General features: G+C 44.0%; 3 protein-coding genes, 1 long non-coding RNA gene and 1 pseudogene across 4 annotated transcripts; 1 reads left to right on the top strand and 4 right to left on the bottom strand.

The window, feature by feature from the left end:
* Window positions 1-674: 674 nt before the first annotated feature.
* LOC104584944 (alpha carbonic anhydrase 8-like) lies at window positions 675-1,010 on the bottom strand. The gene has a single exon (XM_010240786.1). The coding sequence runs from the start codon at window positions 1,008-1,010 to the stop codon at window positions 675-677; it is 336 nt and encodes a 111-aa protein (XP_010239088.1).
* A 3,982-nt stretch (window positions 1,011-4,992) lies between these two features.
* LOC100838025 lies at window positions 4,993-8,183 on the top strand (annotated as a pseudogene).
* A 1,050-nt stretch (window positions 8,184-9,233) lies between these two features.
* Window positions 9,234-12,094, bottom strand: LOC100842688 (40S ribosomal protein S9-2). Its single transcript, XM_003577335.4, has 3 exons — window positions 11,936-12,094; window positions 10,280-10,661; window positions 9,234-9,708 (listed from the first exon to the last, which is right to left on the bottom strand). Exons 1-3 carry the CDS (start codon window positions 11,961-11,963, stop codon window positions 9,531-9,533), a joined length of 588 nt encoding a protein of 195 aa, XP_003577383.1. The 5' UTR covers window positions 11,964-12,094; the 3' UTR covers window positions 9,234-9,530.
* A 306-nt stretch (window positions 12,095-12,400) lies between these two features.
* On the bottom strand, window positions 12,401-16,397 carry LOC100842993 (HVA22-like protein a). Its single transcript, XM_003577336.4, has 6 exons — window positions 16,046-16,397; window positions 14,551-14,577; window positions 14,330-14,452; window positions 13,698-13,941; window positions 12,789-13,261; window positions 12,401-12,706 (listed from the first exon to the last, which is right to left on the bottom strand). The coding sequence occupies exons 1-5, from the start codon at window positions 16,099-16,101 to the stop codon at window positions 12,800-12,802; spliced, it is 912 nt and encodes a 303-aa protein (XP_003577384.1). The 5' UTR covers window positions 16,102-16,397; the 3' UTR covers window positions 12,401-12,706; window positions 12,789-12,799.
* Window positions 16,398-19,629: 3,232 nt separating this feature from the next.
* LOC104584497 lies at window positions 19,630-20,444 on the bottom strand. Its single transcript, XR_732216.3, has 2 exons — window positions 20,206-20,444; window positions 19,630-20,098 (listed from the first exon to the last, which is right to left on the bottom strand). It is a non-coding gene; the product is annotated as an uncharacterized LOC104584497 (long non-coding RNA).
* Between the last annotated feature and the right edge of the window lie 1,659 nt (window positions 20,445-22,103).

Raw genomic sequence — 22,103 nt, forward strand, 5'->3', positions numbered from 1 at the left:
GACAAAGATTACCAAGATCCAAGATTGTCAGCGTCACTCAAACGCACACATCAGTCCTTTTGTCTCACGAGTAACCAACTCCAAAGGTACTGGTGAATTAATTGAATTCGATCGGCACACAAATATAACTAGATGATGCCTCGCACGTTGTCGCGGAAATTTTTAGTCAACATACGTGAGCCCATGTTGTTGAAAGAAATTCTTAGTTAACATACATGAGTAAAAAGTAGCAACAAAAGAGTATTCATTGAAAACATATAATGTAATTGTATGATAGATTATACATTCTTCACTTGATGGAAATAACTTGATGAAAAGTAACATGCATGCATGTGCAAAAATTATGAGTTTCTCACTAAATAGATGTGTGAACAAATTAATGATGTGATGATGTGGCATGCTTGCATATTGAGAGAAATCAAGTAGTGGGTTTCTCCTACTTAGGTATAGAAGATAAGTAAGACTCGGTATCATAAGACCAAAGCTGATCCCATTTATTTTCTCGGTTGATTCGTTGGTACCCGCAGCGCACCAACAACTTATTTCCATGGAGGAACACAACACTACTACTGTGTCAACACTCAACAGATAGACTGCAGCAAACAGGAACAACTGCAATTACAAGACCAAGATGCCAACTTGAAGCACTGAAATTCCTCCACTCTCTTCATACATCAGGACGCCTTCGGGCTCGGCGCTTTCGGAGACGGCCGCGGTGGTGGAGGCAGCAGCACCATGGCGGCGACGGCCGGAGCAGTTGCTGCCAGTGGCCGCGGCCGGGCAGGAAAGGGCGCCGGTGTTGGAGCTGTGGTGGGCCGGGCCATGGATGGCGGCTGGGCCATGATGGGCCTGGGCATCGGTGCGTTGTCGGTGGAGCCACAGTGGCAGGGTGTGGCGTGGTGGTACTTGTAGCCGGCGCCAAAGGCGGAGCAGATGATGATGACCCCGGTCACCCAAATGAGGACGAGCCTGGTGGCCTCCCACGCGTAGAAGGAATCGCATGTCGGCATGGCTGATGGGCGATGGCTTCTCTCCTCTCCTCTCGTCTCTTCTCTTCGCTTCTCTTCGAGTGAACACTGGCAAGTAAGTGAGGTCTATTTATCATTCCTCTAATTTGGACCCATACTTATTTATGTTTGAGCAAAAAACAATACATAATTGATGCCATCGGTAATAAACTAGGAGAAAACTTGTATTCATCGGCGTTTCTCGTGTGTCACTTGCTGCCAGGCTCACCGTCGTTCGCTTGCGGAGCACGGCGTAGTTCCTTTTTCAGAGAGCGCGTGGGGCGAAGCGTGAATCGGTTTGGCGTAAGCCGAGGCGGTACCGTCCACGGCAACTAAAGCTATCGTCTATCTCCTTGTGAAGAAGCGCAACTTTAGATGAGCAGTAAACATGTGTCATCTCTTTCTCTACTTTTGTTTTGCAAATCAATATTCCGAGACATTTCTCTTGTCATTTGGTACCAACCCGGTGCCGTTTGCTCATGGAGTACGTAAAGTAGTTCCCTTTTTAGGTGGCATGTAGGTACATCAGCTGGACGTAAGCCTATGTGGTATCATCGAGGCTATCTAAACTTATGGTCATCTCCTCTCGAAGAATCACATCAGTAAAGAAACTTATATTCACCGGTTTTTTCCTCGTTTTTTGACGGTCGACTGAACTTGTCTCCTATCATTTGGTACAAGCTGGCTTCTGTAATTTGCTGGTGGACTACGGAGTAGTTCCCTGTTTAGGAAACTATATATAGGTGTAGTAGTTGGATGTAAGCTGAGGTGATATCATTGATGGTATCTAAACATATCATGATCTCCTCAGGGAAGAAGCACAAAGGTAAATGAGGAGTAAACTTGTATCATCACTTTATCTTCTACATTTTGTTTGGACAAATCAATCTAAAACGTTTCTCGTGTCATTTGGTATCAGCCGGTGCCATTTGCGTGTAGAGTACACAGTTGTTCCTTTTTAGGGAGCCTTAGATAGAGCAGTTGGACGTAAGCCAAGCCAATGTGGTCGTGCCGACGCTATCTAAATCTATCGTCATTTCCTCCGGAAGAAGCATAAATCTGATGGGGATTAAACTTGTCTCATCTCTTTCACTTCTTTTTCTTAACAAAAATAATGTACGACATTTCTCTTGTCATTTGGTATCAGCTTGGTTTCATTTGCTTCATGAGTACATGTGAATTCCTTTTTGGGGGAGCATGTGGGTGGAGCAGTTGGACATAGGTGGTACATTTGAGACAAGCCAAGGTGGTACCATCGATATGCCATATATCTAGATCTGATCCGGAAGAAACACAACAATAAGCGAGAGAAAATTTGTATTCATTACTTTCTCTTGTTCTCTTTTTCTTGACAAATCAATCTACAAAATTTCTACGTGAGCTCGTGGGTGCAAGAATTGGACATATCTTGAGGTGGTACCTTGATGCTATGTGTCATCACCTCTGGAAGATGCACAACACTGTAAATGTTTCTCTGGGATAACATTCCATATGGTAGTCTTGTCCTATCGTCGCCACTTTTATGTATAACATTTTCGATAAGTTACAACAACAATATAAACTTAGTATCTAATAAATAGTAACTAATAAATGCTCGTGAGTTGCTATACTGTAAAACCAAACTAGTATCAAATGTACCACCTATGTCCAACTGCTCCACCCACATGCTCCCCCAAAAAGAAATTCACATGTACTCATGAAGCATATGACACCAAGCTGATACCAAATGACAAGAGAAATGTTGTACATTATTTTTGTTAAGAAAAAGAAGAAGAGAAAGAGATGATACAAGTTTAATCCCCATCAGGTTTGTGCTTCTTTCGGAAGAAATGACGATAGATTTAGATAGCGTCGACGTGGCCACATTCGCTTACGTCCAACTGCTACATCTTCAGGCTCCCTAAAAAGGAACTACTGCGTACTCTACACGCAAATGGCACCAAGCTGATACCAAATGACACGAGAACGTTTTAGATTGATTTGTCAAAAAAAAAAGTAGAAGATAAAGTGATGAAACAAGTTTACTCCTCATTTACCTTTGTGCTTCTTCCCGAGGAGATCATGATATGGTTAGATGCCATCAATGATACCACCTCGGCTTACATCCAACTACTACACCTATATATAGTTTTCTAAATAGGGAACTACTCTGTAGCCCACAAGCAAACAGAAGCGTGCTTGTACCAAATGATAGGAGACATGTTCGGTTTACTGTCATAAAACGAGGAAAAAAACTGGTGAATATAAGTTTCTTTACTGATGTGATTCTTCGAGAGGAGATGATGATAAGATTAGATAGCCTCGACGATACCACATCGGCTTAAGTCCAACTGTTGTACCTACATGCAACCTAAAAAGTGAACTACTTTACGTACTCCACGAGCAAACGGCACCGGGTTGGTACCAAATGACAAGAGAAATGTCTCGGGAATGATTTGTGAAGAGAAAAGTAGAGAAAAAGATGACACATGTTTACTGCTCATATAATGTTGCGCTTCTTGACGAGAAGATAGACGATAGCATTAGGTGGCGTGGACGGTACCACCTCGGATTACGCCAAACGGCTTCATGCTTCGCCCACACACTATCTGAAAAAGGAACCTACACCGTGCTTCGCAAGTGAACAGCAGTGAACCTGGCACCAAGTGACACACTAGAAACGCCGACGAATACAAGTTTTCTCCTGGTTTATTACTAATGGTACCAATTGTGTATTGCTTTTTGCTCAAAATAAATATTGTATGGGTCCAAATTAGAGGAATGATAAATAGACCTCACTCACTTGCAAATGTTCACTAGAATGAGAGCTGCGCCTAGCAGGAGCAGCAAGAGCAGCAGCTAGCAGCGGAGAGAAGAGAGGAGAGGAGAGGAGAGGAAGAATCCATCGCCCATAAGCCATGCCGACGTGCGATTCCTTCTACCCGTGGCAGGCTGCCAGGCTCGTCCTCACCTGGGTCATCATCTGCGCCTCCTTCGGCGCCGGCTACATATACCACCACCACGCGCCCTGCCACTGCGGCGCTGCCGCCAACGTGTTCCCGGCGCCGGTGCCAAGCCCCATCATCGCCCCGCCGCCATCCATGGCCCCTACCACACCTCCTCCAACGCCGGCGCCCTTTCCTGCCCGGCAGCGGCCACCGGCAGCAACTGCGCCGCCTCCTGTCGCCGCCGCCATGGTGCTGCTGCCGCCACCACCACCACCGGCTCCGAAAGCGCCGAGCCCGAAGACGTCCTGATGTATGAAGAGAGAGGAGGAATTTCAACGGTTCAAGTTGGCATCTTGGTCTTGTAATTGCAGTTGTTCCTGTTTGCTGCAGTCTATCTGTTGAGTGCTGACACAATAGTAGTGTTGTGTTCCTCCACATGGAAATAAGTTGTTGGTGCGCTGCGGCCACCAATCAACCGAGAAAATAAATGGGATCAGCTTTGGTCTCATGATACTGAGTCTTACTTATTATATTTGTGTGCCGGTACCTTTAGATTTGGTCACTCCTTTTACCTCAAAAAAAGTTGGTCACTCATGGGACAAAAGGACTGATGTGTGAGTTTGAGTGAGCGAGTGACGCTGACAATCTTGGATATTCTTGGTCATATATTAGCGAAATACTAGCATCCCCTCCTTCCAGGCCGAGAGCTCTGTTTGTAATCACCATTTAGAAAATAAATGGGACCAGCTTTGGTCTTATGATACTGAGTCTTGTTATATTTGTGAGCCGATTGAATTCTCAATTCACCGGTACCTTTAGAGTTGGTCACTCCTGAAACCTGAGACAATAAAGGACTGATGTGTGAGTTTGAGTGACGCTGACAATCTTGGATCTTGATAATCTTTGTTGTTGAAAAGCATACAGTACCATTTAGTTACTGCTCTCGTTTCGTTTGAACTCTGTAAGTTTTGGCTCCGCTCGGAGTCGGACATCGACTCGGACTAGATCTCGGACGTGCGTAAGGCCCACAGGGAATACACCGAGTCGTACTTGCCATCGATCAGCTGCCCATGGACTATAATTGCACAACATACCCAAGCCGTTTCTCTCCCACAAACATCAATCGCTCCAGCGATCCAGCAAACAAGAGATCCATACATCGATCACAGAAACTCGCCACCCAGCGATTACACTACGGGAGACGACACCAATCGAATCCAAGCAAACACACGTACCATGGGGTGCAGCATGAGCCGCCTCACCAAGGCCACCATCTCACTCGTCATCTTGGCTCTGCTCTTCATGCCAGGCGCCATGGTGGTAGCCGTCTCCAGCTTCGACGCTTCACGCAGCCAGCATTGTTGGAAATATGTTCTAGAGCCAATAATAAATATGTTATAATCATATTTTTTTGTTCTTGATAAATGTTTATTATCCATGCTATAATTGTATTAACATGAAACTAAATAAATGTGTGGATAAATAAACAAATACCGTGTCCCTAATACACCTCTACTAGATTAGCTCGTTGATTAAAAGATGGTTAAGGTTTCCTAACCATAGACATGTGTTGTCATTTAATAACGAGGTCATATCATTAGGAGAATGATGTGATGGACAGACCCAAACCTAAGCATAGCTTTTGATCGTGTCACTTAAGTTTAAATTGCTAATGCTTTTATTATGTCAAGTATCATTTCCTTAGACCATGAGATCATGACACTCCTTAGTACCAGAAGAATACTTTGTGGACATCAACCGTCATCTCGTAACTGGGTGATCATAAAGATGTTCTTCAGGTATCTCGGAAGGTGCTTGTTGGGTTGTATGGATCAAGACTGGGATTTGTCACTCCATGTGACGGAGAGATATCTCTGGACCCTCTCGGTAATATAACATCCTAATGAGCTTGCAAGCATGTGACTAATGTGTTTAGTCACGGGGATATTATATTGCGGTACGAGTAAAGAGAACTTGCCGGTAACGAGATTGAACTAGGTATGTTGATACCGACGATCAAATCTCGTCTCGGGCAAGTAATATATCGCGAGACAAAGGGAATTGGATACCGGATTAATTGAATCCTCGACATCGTGGTTCAACCGATGAGATCTTCATGGAATATGTGGGAACCATTATGGACATCCAGGTCTCGCTATTGGTTATTGATCGGAGAGGTGTCTCGGTAATGTCCACATGTTCTCGAACCCGTAGGGTCACACACTTAACGCTTTATGTCGCTAGGGTTCGATGAGATAAATAGATGGTGATATCGAATATTGATTCGGAGTCTCGGATGGGATCCAGGACATCACGAGGAGCTTCGGAATGGTCCGGAGATAAAGATTTATATATGAAAAAGCTGTTTCAAGGTTTCGGAAAAGTTCGGGATATTTTCCGGTATTGACCGGGAATATTCTAGAAGGTTCCGCAAGTTCTCAGAATGTTCTGAAATGTTCCAGAATATTCCTAAGAATTTAATTGGGCCTCTATATGAATTAATTGGAGCAATCTAATTAATTATCCCCTAATGAGCCTAGGCCCATTAGGAGAGAGGGAACCGTGGGGGACTCCACCATGAGGTGGAAACCACGTATGTGGGGAGACCACACGTGGGAAGGAGTCTCGGGACTCCTTTCCCTCCCCTGGCCGGCCCTAGACTATCTTTGGAGGAGGGGCAAACCCTGGCCACCACCCCCTATAAATAGAGGGGAGGGCCAGGGGGAGAGGACACACCAAATGCTCAGCTGGATCTCTCTCCCCTGAGCCTCTCTCCTCCTCCTCTCTCGCGCGCAGCAAAGCCCTGCTCGCGGAGCTCTCTACCATATCCTACACCACGCCGTCGTGCTGCCGGAATCTCGTCAACCTCTCCCCCTCATCTTGCTAGATCAAGAAGGAGGAGACGACATCAAGCCGTACGTGTGGATACCAAGGAGGTGCCGTACGTTCGGCATTGGGATCGATCTCATCGAAAGTACCACTACGCCAACAACGATCCCGTGATCGTGACGCTCTGTGGTCTACGAGGGTATGATGCTCATAATCCCTCTCGTTACTTACATCTAGTAGATATGATCTTGGGTTTCTTCCACACTTCTCGTAGGAAAAATTTTGTTTTCTATGCAACGAACCCATCAAGCACTTGCCACTCCTTCGCGGATATCTGCGTGGGCCGGAGAGCGTCGCCTTCGACAGTCAGGGCCATGGCCCCTATAGCGGCGTCCCGATGGCGGAGTCCTCAAGTGGAACGGCAACAAGATCGGCTGGACCAACTATGCCCACGGCCCCGACTACAGTAGCGAGGCATGCACCGCGTCCAAGCTTCGTCCGGAGACCGTTACGGAGAGCCATTGCAGCCGCCCACTCGACCTGCAGTTTCATCATAAGACTGGAAACCTATACATAGCTGACGCTTACAAGGGGCTCATGCGGGTTGGGCCTGCCGGTGGTGAGGCGGCGGTGTTGGTCAATCAGGTGGATGGTGCACCTCTCCCCTTCACCAACGGGGTTGACATCGACCAAATCACCGGCCAAGTATATTTCACGGATAGTTCCATGAACTATCAGAGGTCGCAACACGAGATGGTTACCAGAATAGGGGACTCAACGGGCCGTCTCATGAGGTATGACCACAGACGAATGACGTTACTACGTTGCAGTCAGGCATCACGTACCCAAATGGCGTCTCTATCTCCCATGACCGAACGCACCTCGTGGTTGAGTTTACGGGCCCATGCAAACTCCTAAGATACTGGATTAAAGGGCCCAACTCTGGCAAGACCGAGCCGTTTGCCGACCTGCCAGGCTACCCTGACAACGTGAGGCAAGACAGGAGGGGTGGTTATTGGATGGCGTTGCACCATGAGAAGAATGAGCTTCCCTTTGAATTCGGTAGCCATTTGCTCGCCGTGAGGGTTGGACCCAACGGAAAAATAGTCGAAGAGATGAGGGGGCCCAAGAGCGTGAGGCCGACGAAGATAATTGAGAGGAGCAACGGCAAATACTACATGGGCTCCGTCGAGTTGCCATACGTCGGCATAGTTACATAAATGGGGGTTGATCTAGAATATCTTGTTATCTTTTGTTGATATTGTTATATTGTCCATAAGTGTGATTTACGATCCAAGTAATCACTAAATTAGCACCTGTCTTTTCAAATGTTGACATTCAGATGTGCTATTTTAATTTGTGTTATGTCCTTGTTGTCACCGTGTTCTCCTTTTGCAAACGATCACAAATGATTTCCATATCCCAGAAGGTTTTGTTTATTTACATGCTTCAAAAGAAGCAGAGAAAAAAAATTGTTTTCGGCTATGGTTTCTGAATTTCTGTAGCTGAACAAACAGAGCACAAAGCATTCAACTAACAGGAAACATAAGATTCATCCTACTCCGAGTGTGAATATACAATATATACTAAACACATAGAAATGATGTGAAAGAATTCTCAAGACTCAGAAGAGCTATTTTGCATTGTGCTCTTGTTACAACCTTTTCTTTCGTTAGATGAACTTTTAATAGCTTGCTAATGCAGCAAGCATGTGGTTTCAGCACCTGAAGCAGATGCAGAGCACAAATTTCTGCCAACTAACACTGAAGATTATTAATTAATTACTCCAAACGGCTGGCTTCAAAAGCAGAGCAGCCAAAAAATAGTTTTCTACCGTGGTTTCTGTAGCTGAACAGAGCACAAAATACTTCGACTAACAAAACACAGAGGATTTATTACACTAAAAGGCTACTGCAAATATTATTATGAAAATAAAAGGACATAAAATGATGTAAAATAGTTATGACGTTCAAAAGAACCATTATATATTTTTGTTGTTGTTACCGAATATTTGGAAAGCAGAGTAAAAATACCTTGCTGCTGCATGTGGTTCAGTACCTGAAACAGAGCACACGTTTGATGACATTTCTTTTCTTGCAGTCCCTTTTTAGCATTTTCCTCTACTCTGTAATTATCTCCGGTTGCGTTCGCTTCGGGTATACAAGACCTGTGTGTGTTACTAGATAAATAATTTAACTAACGAAATGCCTGTTATATGCCACCAAAAATATATCATTACATGCTTGTAATTACATATTTCAAGGGCATATAACTCATATTTTGTCGGTCAAATTGATGATCTATGAATACTCGTTCCTATATAGCCAAACAGAGTACAATGACTTGACATATTCATAAGAGATACATTGATCTAATTTCAAAGTAAGAAAACCCAACTAATACATGAGTAAACGAGCTGTAAAAAAAGAGATGAGCAAACGATAAACAGGATTGCATCCACTGTAGGTAAGCAAGCGAGCAACACCAACTACGAAAAACGATGCAACTCAGGATCCACCAAAATACATCAACCAAACCATGCATAAAAAACACAACATATACTCCGCCATATAACTCTGCACCAGAATCAAACATCTCCGAACATATCTTATCTTGCACTACTTGACATAACAACACATAAGAATGTCAACCTGCCGAAATTCTGAAACCCTAGTACCCTACAACTCGAGCCAAAAAGCTTTGGAGCTCAGGTTTAAGTACTCATACCAACAGATTTCTATTTTTCTTATAGGAACCAGCTAGTCACTCATTCCTCATCTTCTTCCTCACCGCCGCCACCACCCCCACTTGCCTTCTTTTGGTTCTTTCGCTTCACCCTGCCAGGATTACCTCCACCAAATGGGCTTGTCAGTGAAAAGTCAATGTGCTTCTCAGAATCGACCCTCACCATGAACGACGGGATGTTCACAATTTGCTTGCCAACCCTGCATAGTGATTTTTAATGTCAGTAATTGGTCTTCAGAAAAGATATCGATTCACCGGTATAAGCAATTATAAACAGTACTATCATGGTTGCACTATGGTATCAAATATCAGTGCACATGATTTCTAAAGTGATATTCTGGTTCGGAGCAGCAGAGAACATTGTTGAAATAAATAAGTTGTTAGGAGACCGATCACAAGACATCACCTGCTTAGTTGATATTCCAGTTCAACCTAAAAAATCATCGACTTGCATTCAGAAAAGAGCCTCCAAACTACACGTAATGAAGTGAAACAAACTAGCCATTCAAGTCTTCGAAGTTCATTCACTACATCAGTAATAGAACAAACCATTCGCAGATAGCATATGTTGACACTACTACATTGGAAAATAATGCTAATAAACTACAAGAACTAACACAGAATACTTGGCTGAGCAAAGCAAATAAACGCATACTCCCTCCGATCCATAATGAGTGTCGCCGATTTAGTACAACTTTAGGAGGGAGTAATAATTAGAGGTGGTAAGATTTACCAAAGTAAGATGTAAAAATGAGAATTTCAGAAACATACCTGATGTGGCGTTGCCTGATCAGGACACGGGCATGGTGGATGGACTTCGCCATACCAGCCTTGAAGACAAGAGTCTGAAGACGCCTTGCAAGGAAGTTCTCCACAGTAAGGGCCAGGACATAATCAAGCTTGTTCTGCCCATCAGCAAGGAGCCCATAGCGGTTCATGCGGCGGAGCAATGCCTCCCCTTCAAAGATACGGCGAGGGTTCTTCTCATCAAGTGTAAGCAGGTGCCTTGCATTGTTGCGGATACGGCTCAAAGCATACTGAACCCTCCACAGTTCCCTCTTGCACCTCAGTCCATACTCACCCACCAGCTTCAGCTCTGCATCAAGACGCTCCTTCTCATACGGGCGCCTTGGTTTCTTGAATGTCTTACCATCTGAATTAAAAGCATTATAGATAAAACTGCTCAGTGATACTTCAACAAAATAATGGAGAAAGAAGCCACTATAGATAAAACCACGAATGAAAGAAGCCCACAAATGAGGAAGAAGCCCTATAGCCCCAGCATTTCCTTGCACCGAAACAAAAAGGGAGAAAAACAACCCCAAGTACCCAAACAAGAAACAAAACAACCAAATACTATAGAAGTTCAGAAGTTATCAATCCAAGCAAAATGGTTCAAAGACCACAGCTCAAACTATTATGCAATATAATTAGGAATACATCAGCACTAGGAATACATCAGCACTACAACTCTAAGCCAGACCCACAAATGGTCCATTACAACTTACTAAGAGGTCATAAAACTTTACAACTTACAGTATTCATTTTGAAAGAGAATTCATATTACTGTAACATGAGCCTCAATATTTAACATGATTCAAAAACAATTTTTTTTAACAATTCATATATCCTTTAGTAAGTACGGTGCTCCATTTTCATACAAAGTTCACATCCATGGATATAAATAGTTCCATACTCAAATTCTGTCATAATTGGGTGGCATCAACAACATTAGTGCTTATCATCGTTGTATTACTTTTGTACAAAAACCATGAGTACACCAGGTACTGTAAAGTCTTCGGTGCAAAACTAGAGCATCATCAAATTTTGTAACAAATGTTTCAAACTATATGCTCCCAATTGGTGACAAAAACGCAACAATCTCTTGTGCTCAATATCCACCAACAGTCCAGCACTGACTGCCTCACACATTGTAAAGTACACTAGCTCGCTACTATTTTCTCGTTCATCCGTGACAATGCAGATCAGGCTCTTGCATAAGAACATGGATGCTATCAGACATCAATGTCCATTCCATTCTAATCAACGACTACATGACTACCATCACCGCCACCTGGTAAACAGAAACAGCACACACCGAGCACACTTGCTTTCAAACGCGGCAACACAAGCAACCAAGTGAAACAAGCATGTTGCTGCGAGCATCCTGAATTCTAAGAGAAAACATATCAAACATTCCAGCAGCGCTAGTACGACACTAATCCGCGTCAGGCTGCTTCGGATCCAAGCATGATCACACTAGAAACGACTACGTCAACCAGCCACCATCCAGATCACCTTAACGAGCGGAAGCATCGCCGCGCTGCGCCTGCGCACGACAACTTTCCTCGCTACGCCACTCGCAGAATCGCAGAACCAAAATTTGTGGAACGGGAGACGGCGAGAGAAGGACAGGGGGGCACGTACAGTTGCGGTAGAAGTTGACGTGGACCATGGTCGGAGCTCCGCCCGTGCCCCGACGCTGGTTGCTGAAGCTGTCGTTCGCGAGGAGGAAGGAGAAGGCTCCTATACGGCGGCGGCTCGGGGAAACCCTAAATTCCCACCCTTGATGTACACCGGGGAGGTTAGCGGGTCGGGTCGTATGACTCGGCTCGGCTGTTATGTTGTGGGCCGTGTGGCCTTTCTGGGCCTAGCTGAAGTTGGAATGTTGGGCTTCGGGGCTTTCCATTTGGTCGGCCCTTCCGGCCTGGCTCGAGGAACTATTCAGCTAGACTGGCCTCGGCCCCTTTGATAACCACACGAGAGTACGAGACCCAGAAAATGGATTGAAAGAAGAATACACTCCTCTCAAAAAAACAGAAAAAAAGAAAGAAGAATACACAACACAGCCACAGGCAACACCTTTTTTTTTAAAAAGGCACATGCAACACGTCCTGATAATGGATTCGGTATCATCTCCACTATTCCAGCTAATAATAAGGTTCAGCAGTACTTCAAAAACAGCATCACCACTGTAACCCAATCTACATAGACCTACGTTTACTGCATTGTGCATATACTCATCTGCTGTTACACAAAACACTGGACAAATATATTACACAACGACAGGTCAGAGCGGACGGTCCGCAGACGAAAAAGAAAAGACAATAGGGGGTGAGCTCCATTCCCATGGTTGATGACGAAACACGCCCTTTCACCGCTTCTAATCAACCGAAACCCTACTGCAGCTGCATTGGTCTGAACAAGAAAGTAGAAACGCAACGATCAGCACATGCTAAGGTTCTGAGGCAGAGTGATGGTTAGAGAAGTTAGGGTTTACCAGTATAGAAACTAGGGGTTCCAGTAACTATGTCCTTCGTCAAAGATCATAAAGCTACTGTTCCATGAGTTATGCTCGGGGTATGTGCTGTGGTAGTCGGTGGATGGATTCCAGTAACTGTTGGAGACCCTGAATTCTTTCTCAGGCTCAACCTCTGCGAATGTCACACGCTTGCTGCTCTTCTTTGGTGTAGGTTCATTTGAATCTTTCAGTTGCTCCGGTTCTTTTGGATCCTTCAGTGCCTTCTTCAGCTCCTTCCAGTCTTTCAGTGACTGCTTCAGTTCTTTTGAGTCGTTCAGCGCCTTCTTCTGTTCCTTCGAATCCTTCACTGGCTTCTTCTTTTCATTCGAATCCTTCAAGGGCTTTGAGTCCTTTGATGGCTTCGATACCTTCGGTTCTTTCGACTCCTTTGACGATTTTGATTCTTTCGATCCTTTCCACAATTTCCCGGACTGTTTGGATGACTTGCCAGCCTACAACATATGATACAGGACATCAGAACAACAATAGCCAGCTTGCCATTTTGAACGAGCAACTTTCTGGACTTCACACTTCTGTAAACAACAGGTGTACTGTTCAAACGACCCCAAAGAAATTAGAACCAGGCACAACAATAGATTTTGACAACATTTGAGTTGCAAGTATCATCTACATTAGAACCAGGCACTTCATATATTTTTCAATATCTTGTTGAACTACCTGTTTTATTATTTTCACAAAAAATGAATTCCACCAAAAAGCAAATTCCAATTTCGAAAACAAAAAGGATGTAACTGGGACTTACTGAAGACCACCTATCCCCAACATGAACTGGCATGAGCAGCATGACATTCAAAATAGTAATGTACAATAGACAAGCATTTAGTGCATGAAGTAGGGGCACATACAACTATGTTCAGGTTTATGTACCTTGTCTGTCAATTTCTTCAGCGCTTCAGGTCCATTTTCTTCAATGTACTTATTAAGTGCTGTGAGAAAGTCATCTGATTTGCCAAAAAGGCCCTTTTTCTGAGGGACATACCAAATGTTGACCATCTGGTTCTTAACAAACACAGGCCTCACATAATTTTGGTACACATAGGCTGCACCATTGAAGTACGGCAAGACAAGCCAGGAAATGAAAATCAATTTCATGGAGGACCAAAAGGGAAGCCTGTAAAAATCAAATATGGCAAGACCATAGATTTTAAGTCAGTCAACCATCATAACTAATTCTAAGTGTAGGCCAAGACAGAAAGAAAGGAGATATAGAGAAGAAATAAATTAGTAGGCAAATAGAAAATTAGGGGAAACGTTATGTTCCTTAATATAATGTTGAACAATCCGGCAATCACCATGTCATAAATGTGTAATATAACATCATAGTTGCGTTATTCCAAATCATGCAGGTTAGACCGCGGTGTTACACCTTTCACAAAGCATGAACCAAAACACAAAGTTTTTCCTTTTCCTTCAGGAAGCACTTGCAAAGTGAAAAGTGGATATCTAGCCAACTGAAGGCAAGATGGTGGTTTGACATCTAAAAGATTTTGAGTACTTACCACTCAATAATTGATGCGAAAGTAAGTTCAAACAAAGTTATTAATGAGTATAGCACCCAGTATGTGAGCCATTGCTGATCATCCACAAGGGACTTGGTTTCTATTGCCTTAACCGAAGCATACCTGTAATAGCACTGTATTATGTTTGTGCTTACAAATATCAATAACTTCATACAAAAAATGAACTTGTAGGAAAAAGGTAAAAATGATAGGCAACTTACAAAGGATATGCCAGTGCAACCAAAGGCCTGCAAGACAGAAGTATTAAAGGATTAGCCTGAAGGCGAATTAGAATGTACAGGCCTCAGTAATACAATTGAAATCATATAAGCAATCTATGGACTTAAAAACAGAGTAGCTCTACATTTACAAAAGAACAAACATTTCCACTATACATGTGTCAAATAGTATGTTTGTTAAGTCAGCAATATATCTCAGCCAACAGAAAAAGTATGCAGTTCGAAACCTACGCACACCGTAGGCCAGTTAATTAGAAACCTATGCGCATCCTATAATCCTAGGCTGCTATCCAGTGCAAACCTTCATCCAGTGCAAACTTGCAAACTAGTCACGTGAATCATTGGATCTAAAACGTGTGGTGCAGATCAAAGGTGAAAATCAAAACACCCACTTAAACACATTTTTCACATAACCCCCTGTACTTATCTTATGCTTGATAACACTTCCCAACCTATAATTTGCACCACACGTTTTAGATCCAATGGTCCATGATCATAGACCATTTGACGAATAAATGAATAATTTGTTGCTAAACACCCATTCAATGTCGAAGATCATATGCATTGGTGATCAAATAAAACTGATATATTATGTTCCGTTGCTTTTACAGTACATCACTGGAATGGCACAGCGTACAAGAAATGTCATATTTTCTAGTACAACATATCAAATTAAAATATGTTATATGAACTGAATGTGAAATCAGATCCATGAGTTAGTGTGCCTTGGTACAACAGACATGTCGTGGCATTAAAAATTAACAGTGTCCTGTGAAAAGTGATCCAGTGCCCAGAAGCTCCTTTTTTAATAATAAATCGTGGTCACTATACGACATGAATCAAGATCTACTAAATTATAGGAGTAAGAAATAATACCAATCTGTGCAGAGCCATTCTTCCACATGTGACTTGCTTATTACACATCACAGAGGAATCAGGAATGTGAAAAAGTTAAACCAGACAAAGAGAAACTAATCTTCAAAGTGAGAATAGACTGACCAACCTAAAATTGTGCTACTCAGCATCCAAACTACAAAACCAAAAAATAATTTTGTAAAGCACCGAGAAAGGGTCAGAATCCAACGGTAAGTGGAACTCTACAGCTGACCTGCATATTCAGACTTCAGAATTTGCGATCTACATTAGTACACGGCCAACACATAACTTTGTGTACTCATTAATTTTGGGCTTTGGCAAGGATTATCATCCATAAAAGTGCGGATTGTATCGATGGAGGCGTTCTTCTCGTGAGAATGAGATTATGCGAAACTTCATGAAAAACACCGTAAGCGGATCGGTTTATTCCCCAAAAGGAAATGGGCAATCCAAAGACAAATCAAAAATCTCAATCGCACGATTTCCGGAAGCTATTGCTAACGCCGCCATTTTAGGAGCAAAGAAAGGAAAGGGGGGAGAAAACGAAAATACAAAGAATAAAAAAGAAAACGGCAAAACGAAATGAATAGAAAACACTGACCCAGAAAGAACATCGAAGTTCTTGGCGAGAACCTTGAGCAAGGATCCAGAGCCCATGCCTCCCCCTCCTCCACTTCTTGGGGAGGAAACGAAAATGCGCAGAATAAATCAAGAAAATCGGCGCTGGGAGCCTAGAGCTCTACTCAGCAGTAGATGGAGATAGCAACGGCTTCTGAGGTCCTCGAAACCTGTCCTTTCTCCCAACCCTTTCGGTGCTTTTTGCGTCTCGAGGGGAGCAAAAACTGGAGAGGAAAGAAAGCGTGCTAGTGGAGGCGGGGAAGACGAGACGGAGACGGAGACGGAGACGGAGATGAGGACCAGACCGGCTTGGAAATGACGAAACGGCGCAGAGCAATATCGGCGTGGCCGCGTGGAACTGGGCACGCGTACAGAGGATGCGTTTATGCAGTAAAGCCCCTGAAGTCGTGTCGATTCAAAACGGCTTATGCAGTTAAGCCCCTAAAATCAGAGTAATTATTAAAACCGCTACATTTGAACATTTATCTGGATTCATTTCGACAATGGCATTTTCGACAATGGCATTTTCGACAATGGAGCGGTGTGGCAAATAAGTCTAAGTTCGGATTACTAGTCTAAGTTTGGATTGTTACCGAACAATATCGTGGCGATTTTTTGGTTATGACCAGAAATTTGGTCTTGTTTAGATGGATACCAATTATTTGGCATGTCCATTTTTTTTTAACCAACTCTACTTCATTTTTTTTCTCAAAAGCGCCAATTTATGGGAAAATGGGCAAACAAAAATTGTCAAATTATTTGAAAAGCTAAATTTGGCAGGGCAAGTTTGGACTATAGAAACCAAAGTTGCATGCGAACAAGTGTGTCGCATGATGCTAAAGTTAACTTAAAAATCAAGATAAAAGGATCGATTCTATTTTATCATATTTTCGTTGTTCAGTGTAAGTCATGAAATTGATGTTTCATCTCTAGACAAGGTTTAAATTAAATTTTGATGTTCAACATTACAAGGCAATTGAGTTGAGTGGTTTCAACGAGAGAGATCTTAACTTGTTCTCTATTGCGACAACTGACGGCCTTTCTTTTTTTTTTTACTAATATAGTTATACAGACATATGATTAAATGGTATCTAAAACAATTTGCATTATGATTTAGAAACAGATAGGGTGCCGGATTTGCATGCCACGTAGAAACTTGATTATTTTGGCTTCCGACACATAGGACTTGAATATAATTTCAGGTTAGTTCAGGAACACATGTGAGAAAGGAAAGATACATGTGAGGCAGGCCATAATTGCACGGCCTCTGTTTCCTTTGTCCTTGGCACACGCACTCGCCGCCAGAGGGCTCCATGCTCTGCAGCCGTATAATCCAACCGTCTCTTTTCCAGGGGAGCATAATCCACGAGTTTATTCCATGGACGATCTTGTTTGTATCGTGCAAAATTATCGATCGAATACTCATGGAGTATATCGCATCTCCATTATTAGCTGGATCATGGCGTATATGTCATTATTTACAATAATCGCCGTAAAGAATGGTGAATATCCGGGATTTGGTACCTTCTTGGCAATCTATGAGGTGGTTATTATTTTCGATTTTACCGTATCTAAATACTTGTAGGTCGATGTTTCCAGAGCTCGGCTGCTCCGATGTACATTGCCTTGGACTGGGATTATGATAATCTTTGTTGGTCGTTTCAACATATTTTGATGTTCCATGAACAGGACAAGTTTTTCTTAGCCAAAAAAGGAGATGTGTTCCCTTGTTCAAAACATAAAATGCATGTTGTTTTCTTTGAGTAAGATTTCGACCAATTATCAGTATATTAATATATATTTCATGTGACGTAAAATTCATATTATGTTACTGAATCCACTTATTTATGTCACATAAATTATGTGTGGTTCTTGATTTAACTCTTGATCAAAGAAAACAAAATAAAGTACATTTATATTTTGGAGCAGAGAAAATAAATAGCTAGATTAGAGGTTGTTAAACAAGAAGAGGGGGAGTTCGATGAGCAAACCACCGGTCAGCTCCTGTATATTTCAGATTTAATACTGATTCGCACTAATTTGTTTTCATTTGTATCTTTCCTTGTCATCATCTGTCCTGTCCCTGCGAATAGAACATCGTTAACATTAGTCACTTTTAGGGACTCGTTTTCACTGGTCGCTTTAATTATGCACATGGTTGGCCACTGGGATGCAATTCCACTATTGTCAAAATGTACCAGTCTTTCTCGTGCTATAAAATTGTTTTTTTTAGAATACACTCATATGTTGAAGAAGAATACCGCGACGCGGTTACATGTCCGTAGGCGAAAGTAAAGCGACTACTCTATTACATTCCACACAGGATCCGCTAGACTAGAAAGCAAAAAATCTACGTTATGAAAAGTACCCGCACTCGACCACGCCCTGCCTTCCCAGAGTGATCATCCGTTGATGTTTAGCACGCTTGGCGTCACCGCATCAAAAACCACCGAGTTCCTGTGTTTCCACAGGCACAAACAAATGAGAGTGATGGTAGTGTTAAAATTCCTCCTCTCCTTTTTGCCTTGCACCCCGAGGTTCGTCCACCAGTCGGCGAGAGAGTCATGCAGGGATGGTGGCCAGCAAAGTTTGTTCCAGCTCCTCGACAAGAACAACCACACTTCCCTGGCCACGACGCAACCAAGCGATGGTCGATGGTTTCTTGCTCCTTGTTGCACAAAGGGCATCGAGCCGGATGGGGCAAACCTCACTTGGCGAGTCTATTCCAACACCTATTCCTCGGGGCCAACCACGTGAAGGTCTTGCACTTCATCGGCACCTTGGACAGCCAAATCACCGTAGCCCCAGCTGAGATCACACGGCCTCGGAAGAATGCCGCATACGCCGAGGAGGCCGTGTCACTCCCATTGCCGCTCCACTTCCAGCGAAAGGCATCATCATCCTCTGAAAAGTGTCACCCCGGCAACGAGATCGTAAATCGCAAGTATATCCACCAATGCCTGGAGTGAGAGCTCAGGTTGGATAGCCCGGAGCCATCCGTTGCCGTCCAAAGCTTCGGCCACCGTTGGCGCCAAATCCGCAAGCGAACGCCCATCCCTAAGCCACGGATCATGCCAGAATTGTAAGGACTTGCCATTTTCAGAGATAATCTCAACCGCCCCCACACAAAGAGCGTCGGCCTGCTCCGGGATTTGAATGTTGATTTAAGACCATGGCCTCACCGGGTCCGCTTGACACAGCCAGCCCCATCTTTCCCTAAGCGCCAAGTTCAGAAGCTTCAAACTGGGGATGCCGAGCCCCCCAACTTCCTGAGGAGAGCAAACTTCGTTCCATGCCACTAGACAGCTTTGGCTTGTGTAAAAACTAGTTTAAGCTTAACTGCCCACACGAGCTCCACACGAGCTCCGGTGCAGAGAAGCCCTGAGTGTTTCAAACAGCTTCTGGACTGCAGCTTACTTTCTCCGTAGAATTGTGCAAAGTCGGACCTGTTTGTGCTAATACTGTTTCCACGCACGGCTGAGCAAGAAATAAATTTCAAACATGCGGCCAACAAAAAATGTCTCAAATTTGACTAAATTTGAATACATGTATACACTAAGTCATGTCTGGATACATTTAAATTTTATCAAACTTGAGACATTCTTTGTTGGACAGAGGGAGTATTATATATTTTTAAAGTCTAGCATTACATAATGACAAGTTTAACAGCTAGACATTCCCCAAAAATGCACAAAGCAAAAATCAGTTGTGCACATTGCATCAGCACGATGCATCAGAAGCTCAGAGCATTAGAGCGGACGCATAAAAAATCTGGAGTTGTACATACACATGAAATTCCCAACAAACTGGCTAGTGCATAAATCTGGAGCTAGCAGCAGTACACGGGAGAAGAAGGGGCGGAGCAGATCGAAGATGCCTTGGGGCAGGACAGAGCAGATCGAAGTGAATTGGTGCAGGGCAGAGCAGATCGAAGTGAATCTGTGCAGGGCGAAGATGCCTTGGGCCAGGGCAGAGCAGATCGAAGTGAATTTGTGCAGGCGGAGCAGGACGAGGGTGGTGCAGGGGGGGTATCCTCCTGCAGGTGCTCGGAAGAAGACAGTTGCAGATCAGCGACCGACGGCGACGGAGGAACTCGGTGGCGGCGGCGGAACTCGACGGCGGTAAAGAAAATAAACAGCTCACCAGCGGGGGAGATGCTCCGGTGATGTATATTCACCGGAGGATGCTCGCCGGCGGTCCCATCCTGGCGTGGAGGCTTGGGTCTATAGGGGCAGGGGAGCTGCATGGTCATGGCACCGTCGCTCGGGAGAAGAGGCAGGGGAGGGGGGCGATACGGGAAATGGCATCTCGGGAAGCGTCTCTTATGGTGCTTCCGGGTACCAACGACATGGGCTCCGAAAATAAGCTACCGAGAAGTTTTCCGTTTTGGCCGACTTTGTTTAGTCTGGAGCTGAAAACAAGCAAACTAATTTTTTGCTGTAACTTGAAGGTTGGAGCTGGAACTGACTTGCTGTTCGTTTAGTATAGTAATGATAGAATGTCTGAAATATCCCCGTTTGCTGCAAATTTTGATCAAGTGCTGAATTTGCTGATATAAGTATAAATAACGAGTTTAAGAACTGTTCTTAGAGTAAAATATGGTGTTGTTAATAGGGTTTACCTGAAATTGTGTGTTTTGGATAGATTTAGCACGAGTCTTGATTTCAAATATTATATAATTTAAGCTTGACAATGAGAAAATACTACTTCCTCCGTTTCATAATTTTTGTCTCAAAATTTCAGATATGTGTGTATCTATTTTTAAAAAGCGACTAGATACATGTAATATTTCGACAAGAATTATGGAACGTACACCGTCAAAATCCATACTGAAATTGTGTCCTTTTTTTTGCGAAAAGTAGTTTGCAGTCCTTTGACTTCTGCATTATGTAAAGTGCTAACCATACTGGATAAGAAGAAAATCAAAAGAAAAATTTGTTCGCCAGACAACCAGCCCTAACAAGGTTATCTGTAACTGAACAATCACACGAATTGAGATAAAGAATAGTACATCGGAGGCAGTTCGGAGCAGTAGCACAATTCGTGTTCTGCATGTTCTACAAGGTCACCTCCTGTACGGGAATGAGCCAGCCGGATCCATGAGAGGCTGGAAGCAGAGCAACTCATTATCTACCATCGGGGCCTTCACTATGAGCACAGAAAAATCAAGTCGTCGGTCACAACACTTCGTCGCTTGGAGCAGGCAGGCAACGGAGTCGGAGGCGGGCACGGAGGTCGGCCTCGAGGCGGGAGACGCAGGAGGCTATGGCCATGGAGGTGATCTTGCGCGCGGCGTCCAGCTGCTCGTACGGGTCAGTGGGGATCACGGCCAGGATCTCGTTGGAGGGGACGGACTCGGGACGGCGGAGGAAGGACACGGGCCGGCGGGGGAGAAGGAGGAGGCCGTCGGAGGAGATGGAAGGTGGCGGATCCGGCGGAGGCGGGCCGCCGCCGCTCGCCCGCTCGGTCTAGATCTCGCTTGCTCGGGAGTTGGGGTGAGGGGAGGGGAGGGGACGGGAACAGAGGAAAAAACGATTCGGGCTGATATTTGACCCAATGGCAATTTCGGCGTGAATGGCGAATAAGTGACAAGGGTATTAGGGCGTGGGAATTTGTTGCAGATCCAGCCGAAACGGGGCAGTGCAAATGGTGCAAACGGGGCTGGTGATTGTCGCTTCCGCTGCGGTTTGTTTTAGCTTTTTAGCCTTTTGTGTCTCGAAGTTAAATAAACACAAGCTGCAGCCTAAACAAACAGATCATGAACAAACGGACCCTTAAGGTTTTCTGGGACCTAAAACCATATGACAAGCTGTCTAGAAGGAGTCCTAACGCTCTATTTGTTTGGGTTGCGGCTGTGACGGAAGCAGCTGTGGACTGGCTGTGCTGGGAAAGCGGCTGTGCTGGGGAAGCGGCTGTGATTAAGGTTGGCCGTTTGGCAACATAGCTGTGTAGTAGCTGCGAGCTAAAGAAATACCTGAAATGACTCTTTAATGATAAAACCACTATAACATGTGCATGACAACCAACACAAATACAAAAAC

This window comes from Brachypodium distachyon, chromosome 4 (genome assembly GCF_000005505.3).
Source record: "Brachypodium distachyon strain Bd21 chromosome 4, Brachypodium_distachyon_v3.0, whole genome shotgun sequence".
NCBI lineage: Eukaryota > Viridiplantae > Streptophyta > Magnoliopsida > Poales > Poaceae > Brachypodium > Brachypodium distachyon.